Here is a 15,787-nt window from a genome sequence, read left to right as displayed (position 1 = left end):
CTTCTTGTCTTTCCTTGATTATGGCACAGTGCTCCTTGAGCTTTTTTGCCAATGTTTCTATATTGGACTGTAGAAAAATAAAGCTGAGGGCAGGAGGAGAGAGACTCACCCCAACAGCTTGTGATCTTCCTTCCTGGCGTCCTATTGACTTTGCTTGGGGGAAGCCATCAAGGAAGGTAGCAAATAGTGATCATGTGATTGTGGAATGCTGCAACTGAAGTGTCTTAAGTGCAAATTGAATGCCACCCAAATTTTGCTACCCAAGCTTTCATCACCATCACAGTTTTGGATAGTCATTGACCATAACTCAAGGACTATCTATATAGTATTGTGGCAAGATGCATGCTAGCTTTGGCATGGCATCTTGATTCTGGGTTTGGGGCATAAGAGAGCTTACATGCTTTTATCATCTGATTTATTTACTAAGGCTACTCAGTTTCTTATGTTATGGAAGTTCACACATTATACTGAGCCACAATATACCTTCTTAGTTGATGTGTTCTTATCTCAGCCAGAATATCTCATTCTGACCTTCCCCATGAGTTGTGATTAATATTAGTGGCTGTCCTTATAGTGTGAGATAACTTCCTTTGTACATCACCCATTATATCTTGTCTTTGTGACAAAGTAAAGTATGACAAAGATAGTAAATGTTCTGCTTTGGGAATTTTTGAAAAGACTCTTTTAGCATACATCCCCTCTTCTACTCTGAAAATAATCTATTTATTTATTATATATTTAAATAAGTTATATTTAAATATCTAATAAATTAATTCATTAAAAATATAGAAGTATATGAGAACCAATTTGGTCTAGTGGTTAAAGACACCAGGCTAGAAAGTGGAACGCCATGAGTTTCAGTGCCGCCTTAGCCCTGAAAGCAGTTGATGATTTTGGGCCAGTCACTCTCTTGGCCCCTGCATTTCACAAGGTGGTTGTAGGAAAAATAGGAGGTGGAAGGTATGTTAAAGAAGTTTGCTTCTTTGAGCTATTTGTATAAATAATAAAGACAATAAATAAACACACACACACACACACACGTTAATCGTGTCCTGTGGTGTACCAGGTGGGAACAGTCTGTTTTCTGGTTGCAGACAATAAGGGGCTGCTGTTGAATATGATGTGGAGGGAGGCTAGCAGTAGATGTAGCACTGGGTCACTGTTACTGGTATGCTGATCAGCTGTTTGGCAGTTGTTGGCCTGGTGCAGATATGACAGAGGAGAAGATTTTGATCACCTGCTGTTTTCTTAGTACCAATTTTCAAAAATGGTTTGCCATTGCCTCCTTCCAAGCACTGGCTTAATCTCCTAGTTTCTGTCTTGGTGCCTTTAACAACTACACCAAACTGGCTCTTAGTGATAGAAGAAGGGTTTTTTTAAAAAACCATCTGTTCTGGATGACAAATATGTTACTGTTAAAAATATCCCACTGTTTGTGACCATATTGGCTGAAATACAATTTTTGGTAGCTGCTGATACCATCTAATGCTTTTTTAATGGACACTCTCCCCCTCTTTTAGGCAGTGGTACTAATGTCAAGGAAGCTAATTTGTCCTCGATTTACAATCATTCATTTAGTGATTGTTCAAAGTTACAACAGAACTGAAACAAATGACTTATGACCAGTCCTCACACTTACATCTGATGTAGCATCCCCACATGGTGCTATGATCAAAATCCGAGTACTTTGCAATCGGCATGTTTTTATGGTGGTTGCAGTGTCATGGGGTGATGTGATCACCATTTGCAATTTTCCCAGCTGGCTTCCAACAAGTGCAGTCAGTAGGAGAAGCCAGATTCACTTAACAATCATGTGATTCACTTAAATACAATGATTTGCATAACAACCATGGGGAAAAATAATGTCTGATTTTATGATACCTCTAAGATGTGGAAACAAAACCTTTTTGGGCACACCTCATGTAGCAACCATCTTTCTTAGCAACAAAATTTCTGGCCCCAATGGTGAATGTAAGTTGAGGACTACCTATAAATCAAAATTAGTTAAGTAACAACTATAGCAGACATCCTTAATTGCATAATTCTACTCATTAAGGGAAACATACACCTCTGTTATTTACCTACCTACCTATCCATCAATCCATCTACCTGTGTCATTATAGGATGCCCAGCAGTTTTCTGCAAGTTATGAATAAAATAAAGTCTCTCATGTATTACATTCTGAAACAGACAGAAGCTATTTCTGGCACCATTTTTGTCTTATTCCTCACTGCCATCATCTGTTCTTGCCTGTATAGTAATTGGCCTGGATGGTTATAGCATCTAATAAAACTTTCCATGTCTTTGAGGCACCATGAATCAGACGTTACGTCATGGTATCCTGGAGAAACTTGACTGATTTTGCTGCAATTGGATTCTATAGCAGCGGGAACAATTGAGTTCAAGAATAATGTGGGAAAAATTAGAAAGGCAAATGAAGGGTAGCAACTTCATTAGAAACAAGATACTTACAAAAAATATTAAAAATTACTGAAAAATATAGATGCTTTAATATGAAATGAAACACCTTTCAATAATATCCTGAAATTTCTGAGAGCTACTAAAGAAGCTGAACAAAATACAAGCAAATCAAAGGTGAACGTTGTTTGGAATTATTTTTTGATAGATTGTCTCCTGGAAACATGTAGGTCATTGTTTCTGGAAAGAATAACAGTAGGATCTTCAAGCCAATCTTATTACACCCACTTGTTTAGCAGTGAAAAATTATCCTTTTTTCTGATGGGCCTTTGCGGACACACAGCAATGAAAACAAGATGGTTCAGTTCCCAAGAGGATTTATCCATCTGTTCTTAGCTGTGTTTCATTCTTCCTGCCACATTTCAACATGCCTGCATGCATATGGACTCAAACAATGTGTGAACTGGGCAGTTGATGGAAATAACTAACAGCAGTTCATGTCATCATGGAAGCATAACTTTTTTTTTGAGTGATATATTCCTTTATATCAGGCATGTTTAATCTGAGGTCCCAGTGCCATATGGCCTTCAGTGGTTGGCAAAAACAATAACTTTGGTATGAGGTAATTTTCTTGCATGGATTTTCTTGCAACTGATGTCACAAACAACTGCAAAAAATGTAAATAGAATTTGTTTTTAAAGTTGAAAGTTCAATAAAATTTATTTTTTTTAAAAAAGGAAAATTATCATTTAATTATAGATGGTGCTCGACTTACAACCACAATGGAGCCCAAAATTTCTGTTGCTAAGTGAGGCATTTGTTACGTGATTTTACAACCTTTCTTGCCATAGTTGTTAAGTGAATCAATGCATTTCTTAAATTAGTCACAAGGTTGTTAAGTGAATTTGGCTTCCTCATTAACTTTGGTTGTCAGAAGGTCGCAAAAGGTAATCACATAACCCCACAACACTGCAGTTGTCATAAATATGAATCAGTTGCCAAGTGTTTGAATTTTGACCATGTTATCATAGGGATACTGCAACAGAGGCAGGTGTGAAAAATGGCGTAAGTCACATTTTTCAGTACCATTGTAACCAGTGGTAGGATTCAAACATTTTTACTACCGGTTCTATGGGCATGACTTGGTGGGCCTGATGTGGCTTGATGGGCCTGGTGTGGCTTGATGGGTGTGGCTTGGTGGGTGTGGCAGGGGAAGGATGCTGTAAAATCTCCATTCCCTCCCCATCCTACTAACCTTCTTTCCAGCTCCATTCTCCTATACAGGGCAACAAAAGAGGCCCCAGCCAATCAGCTGGGACTCGGGAGGTAGAGAATAGATGGGGTCAGAGCCAGTCAGAGGTGGTGTTTGCTAGTTCTCCAAACTACTCAAAATTTCTGCTACCTCTGATTATAACTGAATGGCCTGTTGTAAGTTGAGGATTACCTGCACTTTCAAACTGTAAATTTAATTTTAATTCAATTACATTTAAAAAATAAATGTCATGATAAATCACGTAATACTGCCATGACGACACGAGTTTGACAACGCTGGTCTAGTGCATTACATGTCTTTCACTAGCTCTCAGAAATTATGATAAATATTGTGCCTTCTGCCATCTGTATACATACCTACATCATATATATGCATCATGCCATGTAGAAATATATCCTATGTATTATATATGATGACAACATCGCAGAGCTTGTGATGGTTTGTGAAGTGCATGTTTTATAACTTTGCAAAGAAATGTGTATCAAGTAAATTTACATCCCTCTTTCCAAGTAAATATACTTAGATTTCCATCTGTGCTAACTGTAGGGGGAGAGATACCAAGATTTTTAAGAAGCAAAGTGTTCATTTGACCTCTCATTCCCCACCTTCTTACAGTATTGTTTCATAAGGCACTGCTGTTTCGTACTAAAGGTGCTTTCTTTTAAAAGGCAATTGGACTTTCTCTCATCCAAGAAGCGAAGCATCTTCTAGCAAAACAAGAAAGTCCAGTTGCCTTTTGAAAGAAAGCACCTTTGGGACAACCATGATGTGGACGACTGAGAATCTCCATGGACACTGCTGTTTTGTTGGCCACTAAAGTCACTGGCCTGGAAACAGGAGAGGACTTGCCAATCCTAAGTACTGAAACAACTCTTGGGGCTATGTTTTTAATTGATATTTTTTATGAGAGTGTCTGCTTTCAATATGATTCAGAGGAAATCCTTTGAACTTCATGCAAGCATAGCTCTTCATTAAAGAAGCACTCTCCTTTTTTTCAGGCTTTCATATGAGCCTGAAAAAATGAAGCAGTTTGAAGTCTATTCAGTGACTTTTGAAGGAATATAGAACAAACAAAATGAGTATGTGCTTAATGGAGATGGAATAGCATTGAAGCCACTGATTGTGTAGGTGAATTGAAATTGGTCCAAGACACATTGTTCAGTTTAGTTCAGTGTTTGGAGCTATTGTGAATGGTTGTGTGAAACAGCAGGTGCTGTGATGGTTCTACATATTTTTTCTTCTTCTATAACCTCTTTAATAAAAATAAAATAAAATGTAGACCTAATTGGAAAGATAGTGACTGTGAGATGTAAAATAGATTGGTGATTTAAAAAAAGGAGCTCTTACTCTGTGCCATCTGTTTCTTCCTTTTTAAATGAAGGAATTCAGTTAAAAGAATGGCTTGAGGCAAAGGTCAACAGCATAATCCTATTAAAAAATTAAGACAGCAGGTTACTAATTCTCACCAGATTTTAACATTCTCATAAACACGGAAATTTATAGCATCTTTATTTTGTATTTAACTATAAACATACAGAAGTATGATAGAAAGTAAATGTGGTGCCTACCTCATAGCAAAAGTAGCTCTTAGGAAAAATAATCAAATAAGCTTCATATTCCTGTCACTTTGATGGACAGTCCCCAACCATCCAGGCACAATACAGTGATCTATTAATTTCGGTATTCTCATCCTGAGAGTATAGAGAAGAAGCAACCTTTTCACTTTCAACCTCTTCTTAAGTGACTTTCATGTTTCAGCTACATCTGCTCTTGCATAAATTTTATAAGGATGGATGAAAAAAGTGAGGTTTTTGAGCCATGTCCAAGAGCAACTATCTCTTTTTATAAAGCTTTTGAAGAAAGATGGCTTGCCATATCAGTATTTAATCTTTATGTGCTTATTTGGTGAAAGATAGTACAGATGGCAGGGAAGGAGGGATGTGATATTTCCAGAGTACCCCTTGAACTCTTTTCAAGGACTTTCCACTCAGATACCTGCCAGTTTTCTCCTCTTACCTTTTATAACATTTGTTTTGTTTTGTTTTTCATTCCAAAGCATGAGCCAGACATAGCATTCACTTTATCTAGGTTTTCCATTATCTGTGAGCACTGGAATGCCAGGAATCCAGCACTGGACTTCCGCATGTACCTCACCACAGTAAATCTAACTAACTCATTTTTTCAATTTAGCTGACTTCCTTGGGACTGCAAACAAAATAAGCAGGATTCAAAATAATAAAGAAATAATAGCAACGATACCAATGTCAAAATAATAGTTATTTCCTGATATTTTAATTTGTCAGGACACAGTGTTATATATCCAGTAGCTAAAAGCAAATACTAATGTCATATGATGATGTAGATCTCGTAATATCTGGCTTTATATTCTTTGTATAAGCAGATTATAAATGGCAAGGTGCATACATTCTTTTTGCAAGCATCAGATTCCCAGCAAGCAATTTGTGTGATCCCTTAAGACTGCAAATCAGTTTTAGCTATTTCCAGTCCTGACAACATATCCATTGTTTTTGCTTCAGTGGAGAAGACAGCTCTAGATTTGCAAAGAAATGAATGCCCCAATTTATGCTCCAATGAAATTTAAAAATTGTTTGAGGTCTACCACAGCATGTGCAGTCTTTTATGAGTTTCAAACCATGTATCTATCCTGGTGTAGTTCTATATTTTTTACTTAGTTAAAACATTTACAGTATATAGCCACCCTTGTTGAATGAAAATATGAATGGTTCACAAACTCTTGTTACAGGTGATCGGTTTCTTACATATAGTGGAAGTTTATCTTCATATTGTGTAAGTCTACATAGTCATTAAAATTGGAATTAACTTTTCCAGTGAGGCCCAATTAATAATGTGATGTTTTATGGATTTGCATCCTTGTAAACAAACCTATAAAGTTATAATCTTTCAGTATTTCTAATTAACTTGCTGGCAGAAGAAACTCAAAGACATTTTGCTGCCTGAACTAAAGACCAAGATGTACCTACCCATTCTATGTACAAAAAGTAATTGAACTGGCAGTTGAATCTTACTTCAATAGTTCTGATGAAACAGTTATCTTGACTGGATTTAACAATGGTATATAGGTTTGGAACAAAAGCTAGCAAATGCAGCGTATATAGTTTTTTTCTCCCAGCATGCAGAATTCTGGTTGCTTTTTTTTTCTGTTCCAGTCAGCCCTTGACACCTGAGATGCTCCTCACTCTTAAGAATAATAATTTTAAATTCATCAACATGCTATTCCATATCATCAATGGCTGCTGAGCTGGTGTTTTTGTAGGATGTAGGATATGCTATATCTTTTCTCTTCCTTGAGTATATTCAGTATAATTGCTTGATGCTTCACTCCACAGACCAAAAGCTCTGGCAAAGTAATGGCTTATGTACTTAACAAGGTTTTGTCTATGGACCCAAACACTTTAAAAAATCTCAGGGGACCTCACTCTTCAGAGTACTTTGAAATAATTCAACATGAAACATAAAGAAAACCAGATGTGTATATAAAAGAGTCAGCACGTTTAGACTAAAGAACATAAAAATATCAGAGTTCTTTCCTTTTCGTTTGAGCCATACCCAGCAAAACTGTACTATATTAAAACTACAACATTGAAGGTTTCTCTAGAGAACTCTTTTAACAGCAGGCTCTTTGTCAGTTTTTGTGATTGTAATTTTTCCCATCAGGCATGGGAAGTCATGTGAATGTACCATGTTCCTTGTCTGCTTCCCTTTTTAGTTTTTTGAGATAGCATATCTTTACATTAAACTACGAATGCATTGACAATGAATGTGGTAGTACCCTAATTTAGCTGGTTTTGAGAAGGGACTATGGGAACATTCCACTATCAGTGATTAGCAGTTTTGATAATTGTCTGCCACATTCTGAATCATCATCACCATATCTTAAATACTAGCTGTCAATGGGCTGCAGTGGAAGAAAATTATCAGCTGTCCAAATGCTTGTGAACTTACTAAATGTATCAGGTTGATCACTGTGGGACACGGAATTCTAATCATCACCACCATATTTGTGTGTGCATGCTTTCTGTCCGAGGGAGGAGAATCAAACCCAACCAAATAAAAGGATAGAATGCCTGTTGTCCTTTAGCTAGTCATCATTAGAAATTTTAAATGGAAGATTCTTTTCCTGAATACTCCACATTTAAAATTGAATCCTGAATTTAAGTCCCAGGGCAAAAGAGTTAACCAAGCATATTCATGCAAAATTGCTACTGAATTACAGGACTTCCCTGAAAAATGCTGGGGATTGCTTTATATCAGTGATGCCTCCCTTTCACCAAAATACTAGTGCTAAACACATGCAGATTAATATTTATTTCTATTTCTCCTTCTGATGGCTAACTTCTGCAAAATCTTTCCACGAGGTCCATTCAAATAGAATAAAACTTACTGGGGTTGAGATGTTTTGGTTTATCTAGCAGTGTATTTTGCATACTTCTTCCCCCACTTTAAAGAATATAATTTTCATTCCAATATTTTAGTGTTTAAAATAGATGTCACATTGCAGTGTTTTTTTTTCTACATCTTCCTTGGGCTTTAAAATAAGGTCAGAGGTTCAGAAGCTTGTAGTTGAAATTCAGACATAAATTTACACCATACTTTATAAGCTTTTATTTTTGTAACAGTATTCAAGAGAGATAGCCCAGAATAATGTATTTTTATTGCTAAAGAAAAAGAATAATCATATCAGTTTTATACCAATATCTTCGTATTCCAGGGAAATATATTTTTACAAGTCCATGTACATGCAAACATAATATGCTAAAAATTCAATTATTGTATTACACCCAGGCTTCTGTCTCTCAAAAAATTCAATTGCCATAAATACCCTTCCTCAAATTAAAGATAGTATGGTCTATCTATTGGATAGTTCTAGGCCTCAATATCAGTATCCTGAAGGATAAAAGATAAAGCTCATCTAATATAATGATGCAAGCTATTCCATGGTGAGGGGCGATCATTAAGGATGTCATCTTCTGACACTTGATTTCCCAAGTAATAGTATCCCCAATATCATCTCCTGGTTAGACTGTGGAAAAGGGAGAGATTCTATCTGAAAAAAAAACATGTTTTAAGGATATTAACTAACAAAGTCTTGGAAAAGTGACAGAATGGTGAGAAGTCTACCTCAACATGTTTAGCGCAAACAGGTAAAGATTCAAGAGAATTGTGAAAGAAAATGTCAAATATTTGTCAAAAAAAGAAGTATCAAGAAAGTAGAAATAGAAGCCAACAGCAAGAAAAACACAGGGCCTTTTTCAAAAGAAACTACAGTCACTGTGGCTGTAGGTTTCTCCTGCATTGCAGAACCTATGAAGAGCTGTCCATTGTTTTAGCTGATATCTACAAAGCCTTCCTACTCCTTAATTCAATTAGTTACATAGTTATACTCTGTTTGTCAACCAATCTTCCTAGATTTTAATGTTCTGGTATGCTAGAGTGTGTGCTACGCTACTCAGTCCTTTTCTGTAATCACAGCCTTTTAAAGTGATGTATTATTTTATTTTGAGTTTTTGAAATACAGTAATCACACCCGGAGTTCTTGAATGTGTTGGTTACATATTACAAATCTTGAAAAAAATAAATCATTTTCTATCACAGAACATGAATTGCACAGCAGAAAATAAAGTGGAGCAAGCAAACAATCCTACTTAATAATCCATTTACGAAGAACACAATTCAGTTTATCCATGGGGATATGAGTAATTTTTATAAAAAGCTTGTAATATGCATAATTCCTTCATGTGGCATGAACTACACTTTCTCTTTTCCTATTTTTCTCAATGCTTTTTTTTTTTGCCATCCCATAAAAGTACTTTCAGTTTTTACTATTTTTCACTAGCACCACAGGATACCACAGTGCTGGATTCCTGAATATGAACCCTTTGTTCTTTTTCTGTCAGATGTTTCCAGTTCTGAAGTTCAACTCTTGGTCTGTTCTCTCCCTCAGACTGCAGAAAAACTAAAATAATTAAATTAAATTCCAGAATTATGAAATAATTAAGTGTTGGGCATAATCTTAATGACATTCTCAGAAAATGTGATAACTCTATATTGAATCTATAGTGGGTGGGTATATTGCAAATCCTTCAATAGCGATTTAAATTTTAAAAGGGCTTGGAAGTTCAGGCAGAATCAAGAGGTGGAGCCTGGGATAAAACAGTTACCAAAATTGCCCATATGATTATAGGTTGGCTGTAATATAATATAAGCAGTGAGGAATGTTGTTGTTGTTGTTGTTTTGTTGTTATGACTCAGAAATCTTCCAAGAAGCATAACTCTCTCTGCATCTTATGCCTTTCTTTGTTTGGGGAAATGCTGCATTCATGTTAAGTTAATGTGATTTACAATCTCTGAGCTTCAATCTTGCCACCTGTTTTCTCAGTTTTTAGTATAAACAAAAGATTTAAGATGCTATTTATCTATTTTTGCTAAATGGGTGAGTGTGGCTTTCATGGTAGCATAGACAGACATATATTGACTTGAAGAGCCTTGGCAAATGGATACAGGTAGTCCTTGATGTACAACAATTCATTTAGTGACCATTTGAAGTTACAACAGCACTGAACGGTGTGACATGACCATTTTACAACTGCTGTAGTATACCCATTATCATGTGATCAGAATTCATATGCTTGGCGTCAGATTCACATTTATGACCATTGCAGTATCCCCAGAGTCATGTAATCATCTTTTTCTACTTTTTAACAAGCAAAGTCAATGGGGAAGCCAAATTCATCTAACAACTGTGTTACTAACTTAACAACTGTGGCAAAAAGGTTATAAAATGCAAAGCTGCCAAAGCTCACTTTACAAATGTCTCACTTGACAACAGAAATTTTGGGCTCAATTGTGATTGTACATTGTGCTTTTACAGGTAAGCAGCGGTGTTGATTCCTTTCAAACTGTGATTCTTGCCCCTTCTCTCTAAATGGGCAATTATCTTCAAAGGCTTGAGAGAGAGCATTGAAATCTTAGGTAAAATCTGAGGCAGTGTTTCTCAACCTTGGAACTTTAAGATATATGGACTTCAACTTCCAGAATTCCCCAATCTGAGAATTCTGGGAGTTGAAGTTCACACATCTTAAAGCTGCCAAGGTTTAAAAACATTGATCTAAAACACTGATCTGTCTCAAAGATATTTTTTCAAGAGGCAACTGGCCTTTCTTGTTTTTGAAGACATTTCACTTCTCATCCAAGACGCTTCTTCAGCTCTGACTGGATGGTGGCAAATGGAAGGATTATATTCCTTGCAGACAGCTGGTCATTTGCTGTTTGAAATCTCCTCACGCATTTGAACTACTCAGGTGACCCTGAGGACACAGACAAACCTCCAGGTGGCCTCAATGACTCCAGGTGGTCTCAATAAAAGATTGAAAATATCCAGCTGTCTGCAAGGAGTATAAATCCTTCCATTCCCCACCAGTAAAGAGCTGAAGAAGCTTCTTGGATGATGTGGCAAAATGTCTTCAAAGAAAAACAAGAAAGTCCAGTTGCCTCTTGAAAAATCACTTTTGGGACAACTATGACCTGAATGACTGACACTGATCTAAGGTATGGATGAATCTAGGTAATTTGAAATGGTAAACCCCTCTATTAGTAGTTGAACCAACACTGTAGCAGGTTTATAACAGAGCACTTTTGTTTCTCATAAAGCAGTGGTCCCCAATCCTTCTGGCTCCATGGACTGGCAGCAACAGTGGCATTGAGGGGAAGGGGATGGTTTCACATGTGCAACCTAGCTCCTTTGCACGTGCAAATGAAGCTTTGCACACTCGCCCACTGCTTGCACAGCCTGGTTCCCAACAGGCCACTGACTGATACTGGTAATTTGTATTCTTGAGTTCTAATATTCCACATTCCCTGAAATCAACTTTATCAAATCATCTACTACAGAGAAAGAAGAAAGAATTCCACTGATAGTCATGTAAAAGCAATCCTTGGTAACTCCAAGTAATAAAGGACACCCTAAAGCTGGATTTTGTGTCCAATTGGATAGCATTAAGACCTAGAGACTCCGGGTGAGGCAATGGTAGAATAAGACATCTCAGAATGAGATGCAAGAATAATTGCTGCTAACAGTAGACCTATTAGCACTGTCTATCTCCTAGCACTCCTGGCAACAATTATAGACTACCAATGCCAGTAATACAGGAACAAAACAGAAAAGGAAAAACATTATTGTTCAATAATATATTGCATCCAACGCAAAGATAGGACAGAATGTTTGTCATTTATATAGTGATATTGTTATACTTAGTAACATGCTTTTAAACATTACTGGCTTTTTTATCAAGATATCACATGTTGAGTCTTCCAACAATTTCAGGTCATAACAATAATTTATTTTGTTCATGGAGGGTTGCATAAGCCTCCATATATAATTCCAAATTGTGCAAATTGCAAAATAAAAAATTCATTTAGAAGTATTATGCAGAAGTAAATCTGATATTTTATGTTGCTTTTGAACTCAGTTGCTGACTTAGACTATATCAATATACTGTACTATGTGTATAGGATTTGTGTGAATTCCTTCTTGTTTTTAAGTACCTCAATCCTCAACATCCATAAAATGGATAAAATCCCCTTTGACTTTCTGCAAATTATCTTGCTTTGCTTTGCCACACTTTCAACAACATACAATAGCAAAATACAATAGCAGAAAAATGAACACTATTTTATTACTTTGATTCCTATACTATTTTTTCCCTTTGCAGGAAAGCTTGGTTGACCAGCGTTGGAAGTCCTAGCTCACGCATTGACCGGACAAATTTTTCTAATGAAAAGGAAATCTCAAAACTTGAATTCTCTGGATTTATCACCAGATACTAAAAGAACAAAACATATAATTATCTTATTTCTACCATTGCATCAAACCTTCTAAGTCTCTCTAAAGCAAATTAGGTTTATGTGGTACATTAAGGCAGAGAAAAGTATCACCTGGTTAAACTTTTTTTTTTTTTACAGATACTTTATAAACCCCTGGTTAAGCCACCTCTACCAATTTGGGAATTAGGCATGTCATTTTGCTATCATGTGCATGTTTACTTGGAAATGACTCCTTCTGTATCCAAAAGGGTTAGTCCAGATAATTATACTATATATGTGCCTGCAGCTTTAAGGATCTGTCCAAATGTAAGTGTGGAATGATTTACATCTTAAAACTAATGTATATGACTACATTCGGTGAAATAATTTATTAAACCTTAAATATTTAATTTTGGACATTCTAAACCAAAACGTTTTATAACAAATTAAAAGAATTTTTTGAAAATCTTATTGAGTTCTCTAGCCAATGAGCATTCCTCTCCCTACAGTATTCCAATCAGAAGCTAACTGTCATTATTATTCCTCGATGGAAAATATCAAATGTGTCACATTAAAATTTGAAAATAATGTTGGTGGTATTTTTCTACATGAGGTAACTGCTGAAATAAATTTTGAGTGCCATAAAACTAGCTTAACTCTTGTGTGGGTGGAGCAACACAATGGGGCAGGGGGGGGGGGGTAATTCCATGGCCTTGGCTTTCTTACTAATGTTTTTTTTAATTGACCTTCCTCTTTTTGCCTTACTGTTGTATTGAGGTAAACAAAGTGGAAGAGTAGATGGTCAAAGTAATCTGAAATCAAGAAGCAGCTTCTTACAGAGGTGTGAGCTCTGACAAGTGCCTGTGATACCAACATCTGACATTCCCCAGTTTAGGAAATACTTAAATGTGTCCCGTAAAAGGGAAACAACATCTGAGAAAATTATTTTTTAATCATATGTAATCCAAGTGCATATGTAATCCAAGAGCATATGCAATCCAAGATCCTTTCCAGGTTGCTTCTGTGAATTATTCTCAGTGTGCGAACAGAAAAAAGATGGATATTTATTTCTACAGAGATGGAAGTTGAGCATTTTCCATGGCATTGTATAGGATCACTGACACTAGGTTTGCTCCTTCAAATATCAAGGCAGAATAGAATAACAATGGATCTTCTATTTTCACTTGTGCCAACAATATTGGAAAATTGCAAATATGCAAAACTACTGACATTTATATGTATCATCAAAGCAGGCATTCCCAGGAAGCTATTGATCTGAGTCATTAATAAAGCATGAATTCATTGCTAATTCAAATGGGCACTTGAAAAGGCCGACCATGTGTATGAAGAAGAGTATTTTTTTCCACAACCAGATTAATTTTCATTGGATCTTTTATTCAAGTTCTTGCCTGCTTAGTAAGTTGTTATAATTCCAAACACACACGGCTTTTGTGATCATCTACAAACACCCTTTGTTAAACTCCTTAAGGACAACCCTTGTAAATCTGAAATATAAAATGGCAAAGATCAAGTGTAGGTCTTGTTCATTAGCCAGAATATCTTTCTGATGGGAACCAGTCTGTATTTTCTTTTGGGCCATACTGAATATGAACAATAATGCTCAAAAAAGGTTGTTGTTTTTTTGCTCATTCTCAGTTGCTTAGTATGTTAAGGAAATAAAAAGATAATGTAAGATTGTCCAGAATCCCATAGATATCTCTGTGTTTCAAATGTTAAGTAAAATACACAGGAAGATTATTTTATGGATCTCATTTTTTGCTTGTCATGTTTGTATATTTAAACCCATTCCACATCTGAACAAACTTTCCAAACCAATGAATTAGAAATTCTAGTACAGCATCTCCCAGTTTAATATACTGCTGTCCAGAATATATAGAGAGAACAATATGTGGAAAGCTGCTTTCCTGATGCTAAATGGTTTTCAGAAAATATGGTCAGGGGATCAGTGGAGTAAATATTTCTAAAATGAGATGAAGTGCTAGAATTTCATGGAAGCTAATTTTAAAAAAATTAATAGCCAGTAATATAAGAAATCAAATTATGATTCAGGAAAAAAAGCAGGAGGCATAGACCAACATCTAGAACAGAAATGGATCCATTCAGAACAGTCATGCAGAAATGGATGAAAACTGTCAATGCCCTACATCTAGCAGGCCAAGGCATATGCCAAAACCTTTTGCCAATGAAATAGTTCATATTTATGAAGAGTATATTCATTGGAGTGGTAAATGAGTTGGATACTTACTCAGTTTTTATGATGAGTTCATTCTTGTTTAATTGAATATAGGATAAATCTCTTAGAGGAGTAAAGTCAACTGCTTATTTGCTGGACCCTTGTAAATTGTGATAAATATCTGCCAGAAAGAAACTAGATGGTATAGGAGGTAGGTGTTTTCTTCAGGGATGGGTAATTCTATCTTAAGGTTCTAGATGTCTACTGAATACAGTATTCAATAAAAAAAAAATTCCAAACAATATCTTAGAATCATTAGTAGCAATTAAGTCCCAAAGTTTATTTGATAATGAAGATTAATTGGATCCTTTCAGTGTTAATTTGAGATTTGATGAAAAAACATAAATAGCCTGAGTTGCATTGGTGGGTGACTTTTACTGGGGAGAAGGAGAATTGCCTTTTCTTTTTGTTGGCTCTCTCAACATCATTCAATACTGTCAAGAAAGAATGCACTGGTTCCTTGTAATCTCTTCATGTCTCATTCTTCTTTTTACCTTTTTTTTTAAAAAAAGTCTCCCTTTTGTTTCAATATTTTTTTAACATTTTAAAACAACTCTTTGTGTCTCTCTGTTTGTAAGCTGTAACTGAAACACATCCAGAAACCATTTTGCCCAATACTGTAATTTAAATATGACTTCCAATGATGGTATTTCTCAACCTTAGCTACTTTAATATATATGGACATGGACTCCCATGTCAGCTGGAGATTTCTGGGAGTTGAAGTCCATACATCTTAAAGTTATCAAGATTAGGAAACTGCTAAAAGTGATAGAGAAAAATGATCACTTGTAATTTATTAGATCATGCTAGATTTAGAGGTGATGGGGACTGGGAGAGAAAGGAAACCACTAATCAACTATGAGGCCTTCCAGGTATCGGCTGCTGCCTCATTTCTGCCCAGCTTCTCTACATGATTGATCTCCACTACTGAAAGCAACTTCACAGTGGTTGCTTCAGGCAATGGACTGACTCCACCCAGCCAGGCTAGCAATTGTAGATGC

General features: G+C 36.0%; 2 protein-coding genes and 1 long non-coding RNA gene across 10 annotated transcripts in view; 2 read left to right on the top strand and 1 right to left on the bottom strand.

The window, feature by feature from the left end:
• ACYP2 (acylphosphatase 2) overlaps positions 1–12,998 on the top strand; it is a 45,636-nt gene extending 32,638 nt beyond the window's left edge. The window contains exon 4 of the mRNA XM_026696029.2: positions 12,442–12,998. Coding sequence (XP_026551814.1) covers positions 12,442–12,556 — 115 coding nt within the window. The 3' untranslated portion in view covers positions 12,557–12,998. The remainder of the gene's footprint in view (positions 1–12,441) is intronic.
• LOC148127561 (uncharacterized) overlaps positions 1–15,787 on the bottom strand; it is a 100,999-nt gene that overhangs the window by 42,246 nt on the left and 42,966 nt on the right. The window lies entirely within an intron of this gene.
• Positions 1–15,787, top strand: part of CIMIP6 (ciliary microtubule inner protein 6) — a 72,516-nt gene that overhangs the window by 32,638 nt on the left and 24,091 nt on the right. For 3 of the 8 annotated variants that reach the window (XM_087930679.1, XM_087930648.1, XM_087930671.1), the window contains exon 1: positions 12,635–12,859. The exons of 3 other annotated variants lie outside the window; for them this stretch is intronic. The gene's annotated coding sequence lies outside the window, so the exon portion shown is untranslated. Of the gene's footprint in view, positions 1–12,634; positions 12,860–14,840; positions 14,938–15,787 lie in introns of those variants that run through there. 2 more of the 8 variants (XM_087930673.1, XM_087930663.1) reach the window with 1 other exon arrangement.

This window comes from Pseudonaja textilis, chromosome 1, assembly GCF_049901715.1.
Source record: "Pseudonaja textilis isolate UNSWEBS1 chromosome 1, rPseTex1.2, whole genome shotgun sequence".
In the NCBI taxonomy this organism is placed as follows: domain Eukaryota; kingdom Metazoa; phylum Chordata; class Lepidosauria; order Squamata; family Elapidae; genus Pseudonaja; species Pseudonaja textilis.
The sequence above is the reverse complement of the archived record's forward strand: the minus strand, read 5'-3'. Positions and strand labels throughout refer to the sequence as shown.